Source organism: Glycine max, chromosome 8 (genome assembly GCF_000004515.6).
Source record: "Glycine max cultivar Williams 82 chromosome 8, Glycine_max_v4.0, whole genome shotgun sequence".
Taxonomy (NCBI): domain Eukaryota; kingdom Viridiplantae; phylum Streptophyta; class Magnoliopsida; order Fabales; family Fabaceae; genus Glycine; species Glycine max.
The window spans coordinates 43689386-43705580 of NC_038244.2; the positions used below are offsets into that span (position 1 = coordinate 43689386).

Below are 16195 nucleotides of genomic sequence, written 5' to 3' on the forward strand. Positions count from 1 at the left end.
ACAAAAATATCCTTTGTTGTCTCTTATCCTCATTTTTTAGGTTTAATAATCAAATTCGTAGCGGAAAGTATGACCTACTAATAAATTGGTCTTAAAAGAAGAAAATTTTAAACTTAATCCCTGTGTAAAAAATTGCATCAATTAATCCTACAGATAACTTAATAACAAATTAATTCCTATACTAGTTAATGTTAAATTGATCCTAAAAAATATAATTTATTATCAAATTAATTTTTGAACAAAATTGTCTCACAAAATTAATCACATAACTAATTTTTCTTACTTTTTACACATTTAGAAATTAAATTTGTATTTTTTTATTTTTCAAGAATCAATTTATCAATCCCATCACACTTTCAAGAATGAATTTGATTATTCGGTCTACAAAACCCAAGCTATTTTGTTCAAAAGTAATTACTGAGCATAAATTTAAATTTATTATTTTATTTTAATATAATTTTAATTAAAAAATCAATTATACAAATTAGTTTTTGCAAAACATATAAAATCAAGTTCATGAATTTGTTTTGATAGGTTTTAAGATACTTTTTATTATAAATTCCCCAATTTTTTAATATACAAAATAGTTTTTTCAAAACATAAAAAATTTAAATCTTAAGCAATTTTTCATTTCCTGGTTCCAACAATCTTTTGTTTACCATCTCTTTCAAATTATTATCAAGCTAGCTATTAATTGTACGAAAAAAATGAATTGAAATTAACAAAAATATTTTAATTATACAAAAAATTGAAATTAGTTAAAATAAAAAATTATAATTTATATTTTTCTTTTATTTATGAGGAGATAAAAATGACTTTTCTTTTCCAATAAATCCTTTTTTATTTATAAAAACGTAATGCCGTGTAAAAAAAATATATCTATAAAAAATAAATTTGAGTTAACAAAAATGATTAAAATACGTAATTTTAAATTTTAATTAAATCAAATTAAATAAAAATTATAGGTAACCAAAAAGTTTATGTGAATTGAGTGCAATGAGAGGAGAAAAAAGTTGTAAATAGAAATCGCCTTAGTTTTGTTATAACCTGATCAAGGAGGCCTAAATGCATAACATATTAGGCTTTTACATCGTGAGTTTCCTTTTTTGTTATCTTGTAACCGACCAAAAAAAAAAAAAACAACTGTGTCTTGTTCACACTGATTCTGTTTCATGGAATGAGCATATATTGTTTGTGTTCCTAGAAAACTCAGACCTTGAATTGTTGGTTTGCTTCTTATAAGGCTTGTAGTTGACGCCTTTAGGAATCTCTCAAGGATGGGTTTCTCAGTGGCAGCTTCGTTGGGTACCTATGTTGTGCTGAGAGACACTCATGAAACAAGAATCAAGTGCCAATTTTTGTGCAGAAAAGAACAGAATAGTAGAATTGGTTTCAAGTTTTCAAAGCACAAGGCCATTCAAAGTGCAATTTTTTTTAGCAAGCATGAGTTCACTGATTTGGATGAGAGGAAGAGCTCAGATGAGGTAGCATTTACCATCTTCTAGTTGAAGTTAGGGCCTTTTGCTTCTTTTATTTTTTTTTTTTCTATCGGCAAATGTTAGTTGTTAGAATCTTAGTTTTGTTAACAGATAACCCGCGACCTTTCTCCCCTTCTCTTCTCCCTTGACCATCCAACCCACCTTATAGCTTTCCCTTTTGCTTATTTGTTTAGTTTGGTTTAGTTTTAGTTTTAGTTTTTTTTCTTTTTTCTTGGTGCATATATGTGATGAGAATTGGTGAAAGTGGAAACCCATTTCTGTCGTGAAAGTTACTGTTTAGTTGGACTGCTTGAAGAGGACCTACTAAATCCATGTAAGTTGTGGGGGTGACAACTACTAGCAATGTTATGTTTCAGTTCAAAGGACAAAGGGTGTGTCCATTGGTAAGAATGTGTTCGATTGAATATGTTCTTGGGAATATGTTATTGATAATTGATAGAAGAATTACCTGTTTTGTAGTGATGGGAAGCTAGGAATTGGTATTCTGGAGAGTTTTCAATCTATTGATGGAAATTGATTACTTTTGTAGTACAAGTTCTTTTTTTTTTGTTGTGTTGTGAATGCTAAGGTTGTGCATTGGGAAACTGAAACACACAAATGTGTAGGTTTTAGGACCAGAGTAAGGTTGCTTATTTGGCTAGATACCTTTCTCTGAATATGCAAGAAGTTCTTCTCAGTAAATTGATTAAATATGAATTTTGTCCTTGCAAGTTTTTTTTGTTCTTTTTTGGTCTATTTTAAGTTTTAGTTTTTCAAGTTTTGGTCCCTAAAGCATGAATTTACGGGGACTAAAAATGAAAAGAAAAATGGATCTTAAAGTGACTAAAATTGAAAAGTGCAAATTTACAGGGACCAAAATGGAAAAAAAGCTAACTTACAGAGACTAAATTCATATTTAAGCCATATAAGAAACAAGAATTACACTAGGACCACGCTTACCTTTTCTTTTAATCCTGATATTCCATGAAAAACTAAGTTCTAATTAAAATTTTACATTTTCTATCTAGAAAAGTAACATAACATTATTTGTATCTACAAGGTTTCATGTTGGCTAGTCATGAAAGTCATTTTATTGTAGAGCTTCTAGGATGTCTACTAGTTCTTCCTACTTTGCTGCCTCAGAGAGTATTAATTCTGAAATTTGTTTTCAATTTTCATTTTATTTTTCTTCATTCCACTTGGTGGATGGTTCTATTCATTATGGTAAATATCACCGGATAAACCTCATCTGAGGGAGTGCAGGTCAGCAATGTATGATGGACAGTGTTGCATGACCTAGGGTATATTATGCCTAGTTTGGACTCAAGGTAATGTATTTCTGGCTTAATCCGTCAGGTGTCACTTTATGGTTTTTGGACTTAACATTTCAATCTCGGGTGCCTATAATTTGTGCAACCCCTTGGTGTTTGAAGCAGCTGTATGAAGGGATAAGGAATTAATAGCTCAAGCTTTTGGTATAAATTGTGTTATGGCTGGAAATGATTCTAAAGTGTACATATTTGAGTTCTCAAGAAAAGCACTTTGCACAGAGTTCTTCTATCAAGAATTTTTGTAGTCCTTTGGAATTCCAGCGAAAATCCAGGAAACTGACTCACTTTTTTCTTTATTTTAATATTACAGGTTAAAGAAGAGATTAAAAAATGTTATGAACTCATAAACAGATTAGGGAGAGGAGTTGTGTATCTGGGTTCTTCAAGGATGGGACCTAGCCATTCACATTATGTGCAAGCACAAGAGCTGGCTAAAGAGGCAAGTAAATATTCTTACAATAGCTTCCTACCTCTTTTTTCAGCTTACTTGCCAGTGTGTATTGTATAAGATCTCATTCATTTGTTACTTAATCACATTGTTTCTGGCATTAACAACAGTGATAGTGGCAAAGGTAATTATAAGTTTTGATTATTTTTGCAACATATCTTGATGCACAGATAGCAAATCTTTTGGACTGCACTTCTTGGTCAGGGGCTGGACCAGGGCTAATGGACGCTGTTACTCAAGGTTCTATGCTAGCAGGAAAACCAGTTGGTGGATTCAAGATAGGAAGAGAAGCTGGGGAATGGACTGCGTCTAACTTTCATCCATACTTACCGTCAGAAAATTATCTCACCTTCCGGTAATCTACAACTGTTGCTCAATAACTTTTTCTATTGACATGAGTGAAATTGACTGCTTATATTGTTTTAACTTTTGAGTTCAGGTTTTTCTCAGCAAGGAAGCATGGGCTAGTGGACGCTGTAGTGAGGAACAATTCGTTTGATAAAACTGCTGTTGTTGCCCTTCCTGGTGGGATTGGTACTTTAGATGAGGTGTTTGAGATATTGGCATTGATTCAGCTAGAACGGATTGGATCAAAGTTTCCTGTTCCCTTCCTGTTGATGAACTATGATTCATTTTATTCAAAGCTGCTTGAATTTTTAAATGATTGTGAGGGTTGGGGAACTGTCTCTAAAGGAGAGGTTGCATCATTGTGGAAGGTTTGTAACAGCAACTCAGAAGCTTTGGCATACCTAGAAGAATTCTATGGCATTTCTTCTAGTGACAAAAGTAAGAATGTAACTAAACTGTATAGCACGTATGAATCACCGTCCTCATAAGAATTTTTCTTTTGTTTTTTCTTCTTCTTAATAATTGTTTTCTTTCTTTAAAAGGCTTGAACTGTAGAATATTCTCCTGAATTATTGCAATATTAGCAAGTTTGATGGTAGCCATGTGCAGTATCAAGTTCTAATTGCACCAAAAATGTATCTTAGGATTCATCTGTAATCACATTTGTGATTTGGATAAAGTAGCAAAAGGAAATGAGTTTTCTCTAATTGTTATCTTTCAACTTTTGAGAAGTTTATTTAATGACTCCCCTTAGTTATTTTTATCCTCAAGTACACTGCCATTTATGGTTAGTTTTATCATTAATCGATGTTGTGAGCTTAAACTTTTGTCATTGAATGTCATCTTTCCCACTTACAAACTTTTGATTCGTTTTGGCATAGCGTTGAGAGTTGAGACTCTAGTGTATATTTGAAATGTCATTGAAATAGCATCCAACTTCCTTGGACAATGGGATCTCCATGGAACATGCAATTTTGAATAGCTTCACTTGTTTTCTCAAAGCTTTTTATCTCTCTCATCAAAAAGTGTTTTTCGGTAATGACTATCTAGCATACCTCCTACTAACCTGAATGAGCATTTAAATATTTGTCTTACATTCATTGGTGGATAACCTTAATGGATTGAAATCAACGAGTCTTCCATCTTGAAAAATGAGCTTTATTTTAATTTTCAATTTTTCATGAGGTATGAAATCAATTGGTTTCAAGTGGGACTGTTAGGCCCTTAACAATAGCAACAGGTTCCGATGATTTAATCTGAAGTATTGAAAGATCACACAATTGATCAAATTCTAACTTTCACAAAGAAAGGGTTATATGAACAATTCATCAGCGGAATTCTTGCAAAATACATGCCATGCCATTGAAAGTACTTGATTGTGAAAACAATCGAATATATGATGCTCGATCATATATGGTTCTCGATTATTTCAGGTTCCTGAAAATTTGGAGAATTTAATCCATTTTGAAGTATCTAAGCTTCAGGAATACATGGATAGGAAGCCTTCCAAATTCCATTGGTGAGCTCCAGAACTTGGAGACCTTGGATATAAGACAAACAGATATGTCTGAGATACGAAAGGAGATTAGCAAGCTTAGAAAGGTACCCATCTTCTGGCTAACAAAATATCTTCCAGTTCAGTGAAGGATAGTCTTAGAGGCGTAGGAAAGCTAAAACAATTAAGGGATTTGATGATAACTAATTTCAAGGGAGAACTTGGATACACACTATGTTCCTCAATCAATGAGATGCAATTCTTGGAGAAACTACATATTAATGCACTAGGTTATAATGAAGTGATTGACTTCAGCTTTAAGTCAACCCAATCTGCACTTAGGAAGCTTTGCCTCAGGGGGAAGTTAAAAAAGTTGCCAAATTGGATTCCACGACTCGAAAATCTTTTAAACTTGTCTTTGATGTACTCCGAGTTAACTAATGATCCATTGGAATCAATAAAAGATATGATAAATTTGTTGTTCCTGGCTATCAAATTTGTGGTTTGCATATGTGGGTGTGGTGCCGCGGTAATGTGGTGGTCACTCATTAGTCACTAGCCATCAAAAGTCTTACTTGAATTGGAGTGAAAATTTGGGTTGTACATGTTAAGGTTTGGTGAACTCGTACTGTAACAAAACAAGTTGGATTTGGATTAGTACTTTAATCCTCTTACTTCAGCAATTTTGGTACCAAAAATTTTAAATGTTCGGTTTTAGGTCTCATATTTTTCAAAATGAGTAAGTGGAAAAAATAGATTATGCACGGAATGCAAAACAACTATACTTATTATTTAATCACAAATTATTATATATGATAACTTTTTTACCTTTATAATAGTCAATAATTACCTTAAAAATTATATCGATAGTTATTTTTAAATGATTGATAATGTAAAAAAAAATTATACATACATTACACATAGTCTTTAAACTAAAAAATTTATGAAAAATAATAAGCATTGTCAGTGTGAAGTAATTTTAGACTATCAATCCCTTGCAAGTATGATACATTTGTTAACTTCTATTATAATTATTTCAAAATTCATATCAATATTTTTTTAATGGTTCAGTACATATTATTAAACTCAAATTACCATTTTGTCTTACTATTTATTTATTTTATTCAATTTTGACATGGTAATAATTAAAGGTTTAATTGGGTCCCTTAATTCCAAATCGATACAATTTGGTCTCTTCCGTCCAAATTCACTTGACATTGATTATTAATAGTGGGATGAAGTTCAAAAAAATAAGGAACCAAATTAAACTGTTTATTAATAGCATAACGAAAGAGTTGTGAAATGGGACTTTCTGTTTGACTCTCATACAACACAAAACAACAATGTTTTCTGAAATGGTGGGTCGGTCTGCCACGTCTGAATCATATTGCATTTAGCGAAAAGTTTTGGCAACATATAGCAGCATTTGCATTTCTGTTCTGGGAATAAAAGAAATCTGAAATGAAAAGCATCAAGGAGATTTGTTTACCAGGAAAAATCTAGGGGTAAAGAACAATGAATTTACCTATCATATCAGTACACGGCATGAATGATCACAACATGGAAAAAGATATAATGAATTTCTAGGAATTCAAAAAAGAATGTGGCATTAGGGATGCTTTTGATCCAAGTAGGATCTGATGCCAGACAAATAGTTGAGTTTGATCATATGTGCAGTCTCTGCTATCAAATTGATCAACTGCTAATATTACAGTTGAATTAGAAATGCTCCTGATATATTGCTCCAAATTCTGCTCTCCATGCCTGATCATCATATGTATAGGAGAAAGTTGCATTGTGCGCCCCATCAGAATCCTCCTTATACAGTGGTTGCAGTGCAGATTCGGGTAATTTGCTCTCTGTAATGTACTGCTTCATGGTATTAATCTCTGTCTTGTGTTTTCTTTTCAGCTTCTCAATTTGCATCTTCATATTTTCATTATCTTGTTGCACATTTGCAAAGTTCTCCTGTATAACATAAGAATCAGAAATGTGTTAAGACAGAACTATGCTCAATCTCCTGAACCGCAGTTACTGGTCCAAGAAATTAGGGGAATATAAATGATAGAATGGCAGAAGTACAATTCATTCTGTATTCCTTATAGAGTCTTTCCTTGTTAATTTTGTATAATTTATGCCAGTCCCTTTCTTTTTCCTGTTTATTTGGTAATTGGTGTGCCAAAACACCATCCCTAATTGATACCAGAATAACACCTTTCTTTTTCCTGTTTATTTGGTAATTGGTGTGCCAAAACACCATCCCTAATTGATACCAGAATAACACCTTTGAAATATGATACATTGATTAGGAAACCACTTAATGAGATAGAACAGTACCTCTGCAACAGCTGCTGCATGTTCAGCTTCTCTTAGTCTAACAAGTAATTCACCAGCTGCCTGTACAGCTTCAGCAGTATCTCGAAGTTGAATCTTCAAGCTCTGGTTCTCCTTTTTCAATAATTTTGATTCCCTTTCTCTTTCCACCCTTAATGCAGAAAGCTCAGCAGAAAGAGATTTGGCAAAGCGGGCATGACCTTTTTTCGAGGCTTTTGCTGCTGCCTTCTTCACCTCTGCTATCCCTTCCATTATAGCATCATGCTTAGTAACCAAGTCATCATATTTTTCTTGTAGATCAGCATAGTGTTCTACCATTCTAGCATGTCCCATAACAGCTCTCTTTAGTGCATCATCCATCTCCACTGAAGACGACTTCTCTAATTTCAGTTCCATCTCCAACCTATCTGTACGTTGGCGGTAGGACTCAAGATCAGCTCTAAGTTCATCAGTAAGACAAATCCACTCACTTTCCATTTCTGTCCATCTCTGTCTTTCATTATCTAGGTCTTCATTGCCATTTTCATAAGAAAATACACCGCTTTTTTGCAGTTGTATGGATCTTGACACCAAAGAAGACCTTAGTTTGTCTGTAGACTTTTTAACTTGTGCATCACTAAATAATTGCAGCTTGCTCCTTAGATTCTGAATTTCCTTAAGAAGTGACTCCTTCTCATTTGAATCAAAAGAGACACCTCTTTGGGCTAACTCTTCCTGGATTTCTTTAATTTCACATTTTTCCTCTATAATACATGGTAAATGACCACTTGAGGAAATTCCCCTTAGAAGCTGCAAACAATATCAGCCAAAACAAATAGAAAACTAACTTTCAACAACATCAGCCAAAACAAATGAAAACTAACTTTCAACTGGATAGACTTTATATTATAGACTATAAATTGTATAACATTCAACTGACCTTTTCTTCATCTTTCATTGAGTTGTACATAATAATGGAGTCCAGTTCTTTTTCTCCTTTCAATTTCTCCACCTGGAGATTTGACACATGCTGTTAATAAATGTAAAATCCAAACCACAGTTCATAAAGGAAGATGGGAAGGATATTAATACCAACTGATTTAGTTGCTCAATTCTGGCTGCTTGCTCCTTGCAAACATTCTCCAGCTCCTTCTCTTTCTTGATGCTTTTTGCTATTACATTCTCCAAATGCTTAAAGGGAGAAAATGGAGAAATGAGGTCACACGACAAGAAACAGTATTTAAAAAGATATTTGAGAAAATTAAATCAGAACATACTCTTGGAATTTTATCTGTCACTTCATCAGGATTTCCCGCTTGGACCTCACTGGAATCCTGATTTGATATTTTCATCTGGCAAGATGCACAAAGGAAAGCAGCAGTTACTTCATCACTGGAAGGTTTCTGTCGCATTGTTTGGTCACAAGATTCAGCCTTGTCAATGTCTAGACATGGTGTCAAAGTTAAGTGCTCAAAGGAGAAGGAAGTTGAAGATTTGCTCAATGCTGAGTTCTGCTGGTGATAGTCAATAATCTGTAATCCCTTCTGAAGGCTTGCTGCCAAGGACTTGGCCTTGCTAGACTGTAATGAGGATTGCACATGCTCACCCTGTTTATATGGCTTGCTTAACACATTGTTACTGAATGTTGAACTCTCAGCCACATTGTTCCAACTTCCCAGATAACTTGACGAAATAGCCACACTTTTCCTTTGAGTTTTGCTGAATTTTGGAGACTCAGACAACTGTGGTCCAATAAGTGTTGGAGAATGATTGCATGAATTGACTGAAATACTATCTCTGAGTGAAGATTCAGTTTCCCTTGAGGGGTTGCTCAATGTTTCTCCACAGTATACCTCAGCATTTTTAACTTCATCACCACTGGTGATGGTGTCTGCATCACAATTTTCCTCATCAGAATAAAACTGGACACAATCTTCATCAACAGATATATCCTTTGGATTCCCTTCAGATGAATTATCCAATTCATCAATTTGCTGGCGTAATTGCCTTATGTCATCCTCATTGACATTTACATGTTCATTGGTATCACTATCTATGTTAGATAGGAGAAGAGAGCGGTTTAAGCTGACTCTCATCTGATTCAGGCTTTCCCGCACATTATGTCCTTGGAAGTATCCATCTTTACTCCCAGCTGAGCTATGAACATCAGCCTTTGCTCTAATAAGTTCTTCCTAAACCATAGAAAACACATTGTAATTCAAAGATTTGCATAAGTTTAATCTTTCAATAACTACTACCAGTAACAAGTCCAGGAATATACCTTCAAGTGTCGGATATTATTACTCAAATCAACATCAGCCTCCTTTAGTACATTGATAACTGGCTCATTTCTAATGGATCTTACTTGCTCCCCAAATCTGAGTGTGTGCAGTGTTGCATCATTACTCCTACAATCAACAAACACAATCTTTATTTCCAAAACTCAAAAATACCCTCCCACTACTCTCTACACATGAACAAATTATGGTTTCAATCCAGGTAATATATACTTGTTATCAGGGGAGATGGAACATATCACCGAGAGTTTGGCATTTCCACCAAGTGATCCATGTAGTAAGCGTGTTAAACAGGAGTCGCTGTGTGGAATGTCTTCATTTTTTCCAGACTGAGATTTGTTAGTTAGAGCATCCACTAAATGCCTACACCAATGAAATATAAAAGTGGTTACAAATAGAAAACAATCATAGTCATGGACTTGGCCATTAATTAGTGATAGAAGCAACTTGCTCAGAAGTACCAGGACCAGGATATTGTTTTTCAAAGAATAAAAAAATTACCACAGCAATATATAGAATTATCTGGCATAGTAAAATAAGAAGAGTAATGTGTTATTTTTATCTTTCAACCTACATAACAGCAAAACCCATCCAATCAGGCTGCAGAAATTATAAATCAGAACTAAGGGTCTGCTTGTCAGAGCTTGTTTACAACTTATTTAGGCTTATCTTCTGACATAAAGCACTTGTGTGAGTGAGTATTTGGGAGAACTTATGAAAATAGCTTATGATGTGTCCGTAAGTTATTTTCAGCTTATTTCAACAAAATCTTCAATATAGCTTATAAAAACAACTTACAGCTTATATGGAAATTGTTTAACCCTATTATCTTTTCAATTACAGAACTAGAAACAACTTATACATAAGCACTTACATGATAAGCACTTCAACAAGTACTTAATCTTTTTTTTAGGCTTCAATAAGTACTTAATAACTTGTTTACCCAAACAAACTCTAAGAAGTAATTTAGTCATGGCATCTTACTCAAGCTGAGATAATGATTTATCTACATGTCCGCTTGCCCTTGGACATTGGCTACCTCCATCATCAACTTCATCCCTATCCAGTCCAGCAAGATCAATAAGGCTGATTCGGCTAGTCTTTGAGGTACTTAAACTTTTTGCGGTTCCCTGCAACATCAGTTTACGAAAATCATGTTTAGCAACAGAACTAACGAAAAAATTTAACAATATAAACCTGCCTTCAATCTTAGGAAAACAACAGTTTCCATACACAACTGCTGGTAATGTTGGGTAGAATCACAAAATTTGACAGTACCTTACACAAAGACTCAATGACAAATGTGAAAATTATATGTGATCTAGAGCTATTAGAATTTAAGCTCATTGCTCCATTTTTTCTCCTTGAAAGACCCTGCAGCATACATAAAAAACTCAACTTAGCTGATAAGATTAGAAATGAACAGCAGTCATTAATGGACAAGTGCATACAATTGCTTGACCAAAAGTATTAGCTAACAAAAAAAAGATTTCAGCTTCACATAAATTGCATTATAAATATCTAGCTTCAACAAAATATATGCTTTGATGGTTCCCTACCTTGACCAGAATTTGTGCCACATCATCATAGTTAGTGATGTATTCCTCAATCAGATTCTCAATATATGGTGCATTGCTGGAATCATCCTTCATCTACAATCATTTGCACCAAGTCATAATTATAATTAATAAGCATGAAGCAACTAGAAACAGAAGATAGCATAGAGGATAGCATCATATGCCTACCTCAAGGTTCTCCTGGATAGGATTGAGTAAATTCCCAATTCGCTCATTGTATATCTGTTTTAAAACACAGAACGAAAGTAGAAGGAAGAAACTCATTAGCAGCATTAAGGGACAAGCTCATTGCTATTTCAGGAAGCTTTATAAAGAAATTCAAGTTCAAATTTACCTCAAGAAATGAACAACGGCATTGATAGTTGAACTGTTTCTGATCTGACACAAGCCTCTCCTGATATTGTAATTCAAACTCAATCATTCAAAATTAAAAAAACACATATGAAAAATTACTAGAATTAGTAATTAAAGTTGGAAATAGAACATACTCTCTCAAGCTCAGAAAATAACATTCTGAAGATCCGAGGAACAATTCCCTGTTGACTAGATCGCGAGGACTCACCAACCATGGCACTTGGGGGACCCCACATTGTATAAGTCTTTCCACTTCCAGACTAGAAAGGAAGTACAACACAAGTGAAAATGGAAAATAACCCTCAATATTCCATCAAAAGTGTAACACATATTGTCACTAAGAACATAAAAAATATAGTAAGCATCAAAATGTAGTAATGTACCTGGCCATATGACAGAATTGTAGTGTTGTAACCAGCTAAAGCATTTCTAACCAAGGGAACACCCACTGACTGAAAAACATCCTCCTGAACATACAGCAGCTCACAAATCACATTCATCATACGTAAACCAAGCAAAAAAGTACAACATTGGTAAAGTCCTCATTCCCTCATTATAGCAGCAAACTAATGTAATTTCAAATTACCCTTTTTCTTACATCAAGCAAAATAGTTGAAGATTCAAAACACAAATCACAATTACACAGTGAAGTGAAGTTCATACCTGATTGGAGTTGGCATCTAAAACTTCATCAAACGTGAACTTTCTGTCCCCAGCACACAAGGCATCTGAAGAAACCTTCTTAATTTGCGAATCTCCCTCTTTTCCATTACTATTTTCAGGCCTAATTCTCACCACAACCTGCTCCAAAACAACAAAACATATCATAAGCCAAAATAAAATTTTTTACACCCTCGTTTCTGGGGTTTCAGACTACAGCTTGAATATTGAAATGCGACCCAAAAGAAAGCAAATTGTGAACTTGCCTTCACATGTGAGTCGCTGTGAGAAAATGGGTCGTTGGGCTTTGATTGGTGGTGAATATTGAGGGGAATGTTTGGATGGGTAGTAGGGGGTGTGTTTTCAGCGTCAGAATTTGGTGGTTTAGGGTTTGAAGAAGAAGAAGAGGTGGGTTTGCGATTTGAAGAAGAGATGGATCTGAGAAAATTGGAAGATATACTTCCCAAGAAACCACTAGAACCTGCGTTGTTGGTCTTTTGCCTCATGATTTTTGGCAAATTAGCTCAGAAGAGAGAGAGAGAGAGTTTGGATTCAAACGTTGGATGCAGAGTGAAAGTGAAGATGAAGAGTGTTTGAATTGGAGTAGTAGTTCATTGGGGAGCCAAGATGAACGTTATGAATTTTTCAACTGAAATCCCTAAATTGTCCTTTTTGGTTTAATGGGAAAATGATTGCTTTTAAATAAGGTAAGCTTAAAATATGATAGTTTTTACTGTAATTTAATCTCTATGATTCAGGTCATCTATTTTTGTCATAACATGGTGAGAACTACACTTTGAAAATTGTTATGTGCGTATATATGCATTGAATTTTAAAAGGTGTTATTTTTTTATTAACAAAACATGTTATTGTATAAAAAAAAGAAATATTAACCAAAATATTTATATAAAAAAATGTTAATAACTAATGTCATCTAATTATCAATTATCATGTGTGATAATATTATTAATTTTTGAAAATTTATTTTATAAATTATTTATAAGATAAATTTAAGTCATTGACAATATAAAAATCTTTACTATGATGGTTTTGATTGAGAATGGTTAAAAACTCAATATGATTATAAAAATCTTTTACATAGATCATATTATCATTATCAGGGCTAAATTTTATAAAAAAAAATGTTTTTTTTACTATATAAAGAGAAAAATTATTTATATAATAATTCATTCAACAGTTAATATAATAAATTTCATATCTATTTTATGTGCAGATCATTTATTACATGTTACAATGATAACGAGATATAAGTATAAAAATTGATTTCTCTAAAAAAAACAAAAAATTGATATTATATCAATTGTTTTTTATCAACAAATATTACTGATTAATTACTAGTTTTTTAGTAGAAGAATCAAACACACAACATTTTCTCTCTCTTTTTTTACTCAATCAACTTTACAAATTTGTTATATAAATTGTAGTACGTATAATATTTATTTAATAAAAGTCAAGTGCTATTACTTATTACTTGACTAATGACATCAACATAAAATCAATAATTTTATAATATACATTTTAAATTCATATCGTCTCTTTTAATTACCCAAAACTCTTTTTTATTTTTTTTTAAAAGTTCAAATTAACCAAAGTAATGATTACTTTTTATAGTGGGAAAAAATTAAAAGAAAGAAAGCGCTCCAAGAGACTGATGAGGCACCGAGGGTCAAAATTGTCCATGCAGAAAATTAGATTCAAATAACTAGTCGTTGAGGCCGGTGGGAGGGACTGACTCTGGCTTCCGTTTCCCTCCTGTCATCTTTAACAATCAATTATTAATTATTAATTAAACTAGTTTTATAAATTTATGATTTGGGTCTCTTAGATTTTAACTATCAAAGGACTATAATTACAATTTTATAAAATTAGAAGATTAAATATTATGATTAAAAATAAAAAAATAAAAATTATAAATTTAAAAAGTTAGGAAATCAAAATTACACTTTCTTTTAATTATTGATACCCATAGATCATCGCATATAATTTTTGGTGAGCAGTATTTTTTTTTTCTGAGACAGGTCAACCTATATAATAATGATAATCAAAAAGTATTTATTTTATAAAAGCATAAAAATAAAGTTGATTGCACAAAAGTGACTCCTCTCTTCCTACTAAATGAAGGATGGATTAAAAAAAAAATACTTTTCTTTCACTCCTCTGTTTGTTCGTCCATATTCCCTGCAAAACAAACAAAATATTAGTGAAATTAAAACTCAAAAAAAGATAATGAAGAAAAACCCGCAACAAAACTATTTTAATTCACTCTTAAATCTAGTCTATGACACACAGATTATATTTTTTTTTTACCATGCATAATTTGATATTACAAGATTATTTCTTACACCACGATTATTCTTTACGCAAGCACACTAAGTTTTAAACTCAAACTTTTTTCTCTTTAAGAATTTTTTAAATTGTGAAAATTTGGCCAAACAATAGTTTAAATTTTTAATTAGATATTAGGTATATAATTTTAAAATATATAATAAAATCTATATTATAATACTAAATTTCTTCTACTAGAATTGTCATATGATATTAGAAAATATAATTTTAAGGATATTTTTCAATTTTCAAACAACTAACAATAAGAAATATAAAGATATTTAATAGAGTATAAATTAATATTTTATTATATTGATAAATCTTAATTAGAGAAAAATAAAAAAAAATGTTTTAATATATAATCCATTTAGTACTATTTATGTTTTGATTTAGTTATGAATTTAATCTTTACAAATCTTAATGAAAAGACTATTTAAATAAATCGTCATTAAACAAGCTAAGTTAAACAGCAATTTTTTATTCAGAAAAAGAAAAGCTAAGTTAAACCGCAAAAAAAAAAAAAAAATCTAACGTACTAGTAGTAGTTAGTTGTTGTTTTTTAATGCATTAGTTAGGTTTTTTTTAAGAGTGGTTAGTTGATTATTAGAGCACATAAAACATGAAGTTTGGATTTGGTTGAGTGAAATGGAATGAAAAAAAATTAAAATTAAAATAAAATAATAAAGGTGTGAAACCCACCTAATTTTTAAAAATTATATTTTCTTTCCTTTTTATTTGAACTCAACCAAATCACTCGAAATAAATAGATGACATAAGAGGTGTGGTTACTAATTACAGTATATTCTCAAAATATCAAATTATTTGTGTATGTATATACATGCCCTCACGTTTTAAGATACTTTTGTCTCTTGAGTGAGTAGCTACACACACTATTTCCACGAATACATTAATGCATGTTAAGATATAACATAAGTACTTGACATATGTCAATACACTGATCAACCCTTTCCACACACTATATAACTTTTAATAAATGATGTTCATTTATAAACATGATTAAGCTGCAGCTAGCATTTTGGTGCCAACATGATGTGAATTGGAGGGTTAGAAAAGGCTGCCTGGCCAATTCATTTGCTAGTATATCAACTCAAGTACCCAATTTCTTCATCATTAGCCCTTAAGAACACCATTTGCACTCTTTTGCATCTTCCACATGACATGCAATGATGCTACACTTTTCCACTCTGTTCTTTGCTACTAATTAACCTCTTTCTGGAAACTACTTGCATATAAAGGAAATGAGGTGAAGAGTTCATAAATATGTTCTGGCTCATAAGGAATATTGCAATTAGTTCGTTCTAGCTTGTTATTTGCTATTAATACAAAGGTTTAACTTTACTTTAATTATTAGAGCAAATTACACTCCTTTTCTAGAGAGGTTTAAATAGTTAAACTGCACTAACATCCTTAACACTTCATTTTCTTAAGAAATTATACATTTTAGTTCATAGTATAAATAAACTATAAGATCACTAATAACTGGTTGTAAACATCGTGTTATTGATTTCAGGATTTTAGTAGATGAAA

General features: G+C 32.3%; 2 protein-coding genes across 2 annotated transcripts; one reads left to right on the forward strand and one right to left on the reverse strand.

The window, feature by feature from the left end:
• The first annotated feature begins 1076 nt into the window (after positions 1 to 1076).
• On the forward strand, positions 1077 to 4202 carry LOC100803538 (probable cytokinin riboside 5'-monophosphate phosphoribohydrolase LOGL3). Its single transcript, XM_003532111.5, has 4 exons — positions 1077 to 1484; positions 3120 to 3248; positions 3428 to 3612; positions 3697 to 4202. The coding sequence occupies exons 1-4, from the start codon at positions 1278 to 1280 to the stop codon at positions 4091 to 4093; spliced, it is 918 nt and encodes a 305-aa protein (XP_003532159.1). The 5' UTR covers positions 1077 to 1277; the 3' UTR covers positions 4094 to 4202.
• Positions 4203 to 6446: 2244 nt separating this feature from the next.
• On the reverse strand, positions 6447 to 12895 carry LOC100817066 (kinesin-like protein KIN-12F). The gene is made up of 16 exons (XM_014779420.2): positions 12568 to 12895; positions 12305 to 12442; positions 12025 to 12108; positions 11776 to 11901; positions 11622 to 11681; positions 11456 to 11509; positions 11270 to 11362; positions 10989 to 11084; positions 10695 to 10840; positions 9924 to 10073; positions 9695 to 9821; positions 8691 to 9605; positions 8506 to 8604; positions 8354 to 8425; positions 7438 to 8223; positions 6447 to 7068 (listed from the first exon to the last, which is right to left on the reverse strand). Exons 1-16 carry the CDS (start codon positions 12805 to 12807, stop codon positions 6820 to 6822), a joined length of 3435 nt encoding a protein of 1144 aa, XP_014634906.1. The 5' UTR covers positions 12808 to 12895; the 3' UTR covers positions 6447 to 6819.
• Positions 12896 to 16195: the final 3300 nt, after the last annotated feature.

Excerpts from the sequence above, each read along its gene's own strand:
- LOC100803538 (XM_003532111.5), top strand. The coding sequence starts at position 1,278 with ATGGGTTTCTCAGTGGCAGCTTCGTTGGGTACCTATGTTGTGCTGAGA. Across the intron at positions 1,485-3,119 it reads AGAGGAAGAGCTCAGATGAG|GTTAAAGAAGAGATTAAAAA; the intron begins GTAGCATTTACC and ends TTAATATTACAG. Across the intron at positions 3,613-3,696 it reads GAAAATTATCTCACCTTCCG|GTTTTTCTCAGCAAGGAAGC; the intron begins GTAATCTACAAC and ends TTTTGAGTTCAG.
- LOC100817066 (XM_014779420.2), bottom strand. The coding sequence starts at position 12,807 with ATGAGGCAAAAGACCAACAACGCAGGTTCTAGTGGTTTCTTGGGAAGT. Across the intron at positions 12,109-12,304 it reads TAGATGCCAACTCCAATCAG|GAGGATGTTTTTCAGTCAGT; the intron begins GTATGAACTTCA and ends CTGTATGTTCAG. Across the intron at positions 9,606-9,694 it reads ATAATATCCGACACTTGAAG|GAAGAACTTATTAGAGCAAA; the intron begins GTATATTCCTGG and ends TCTATGGTTTAG.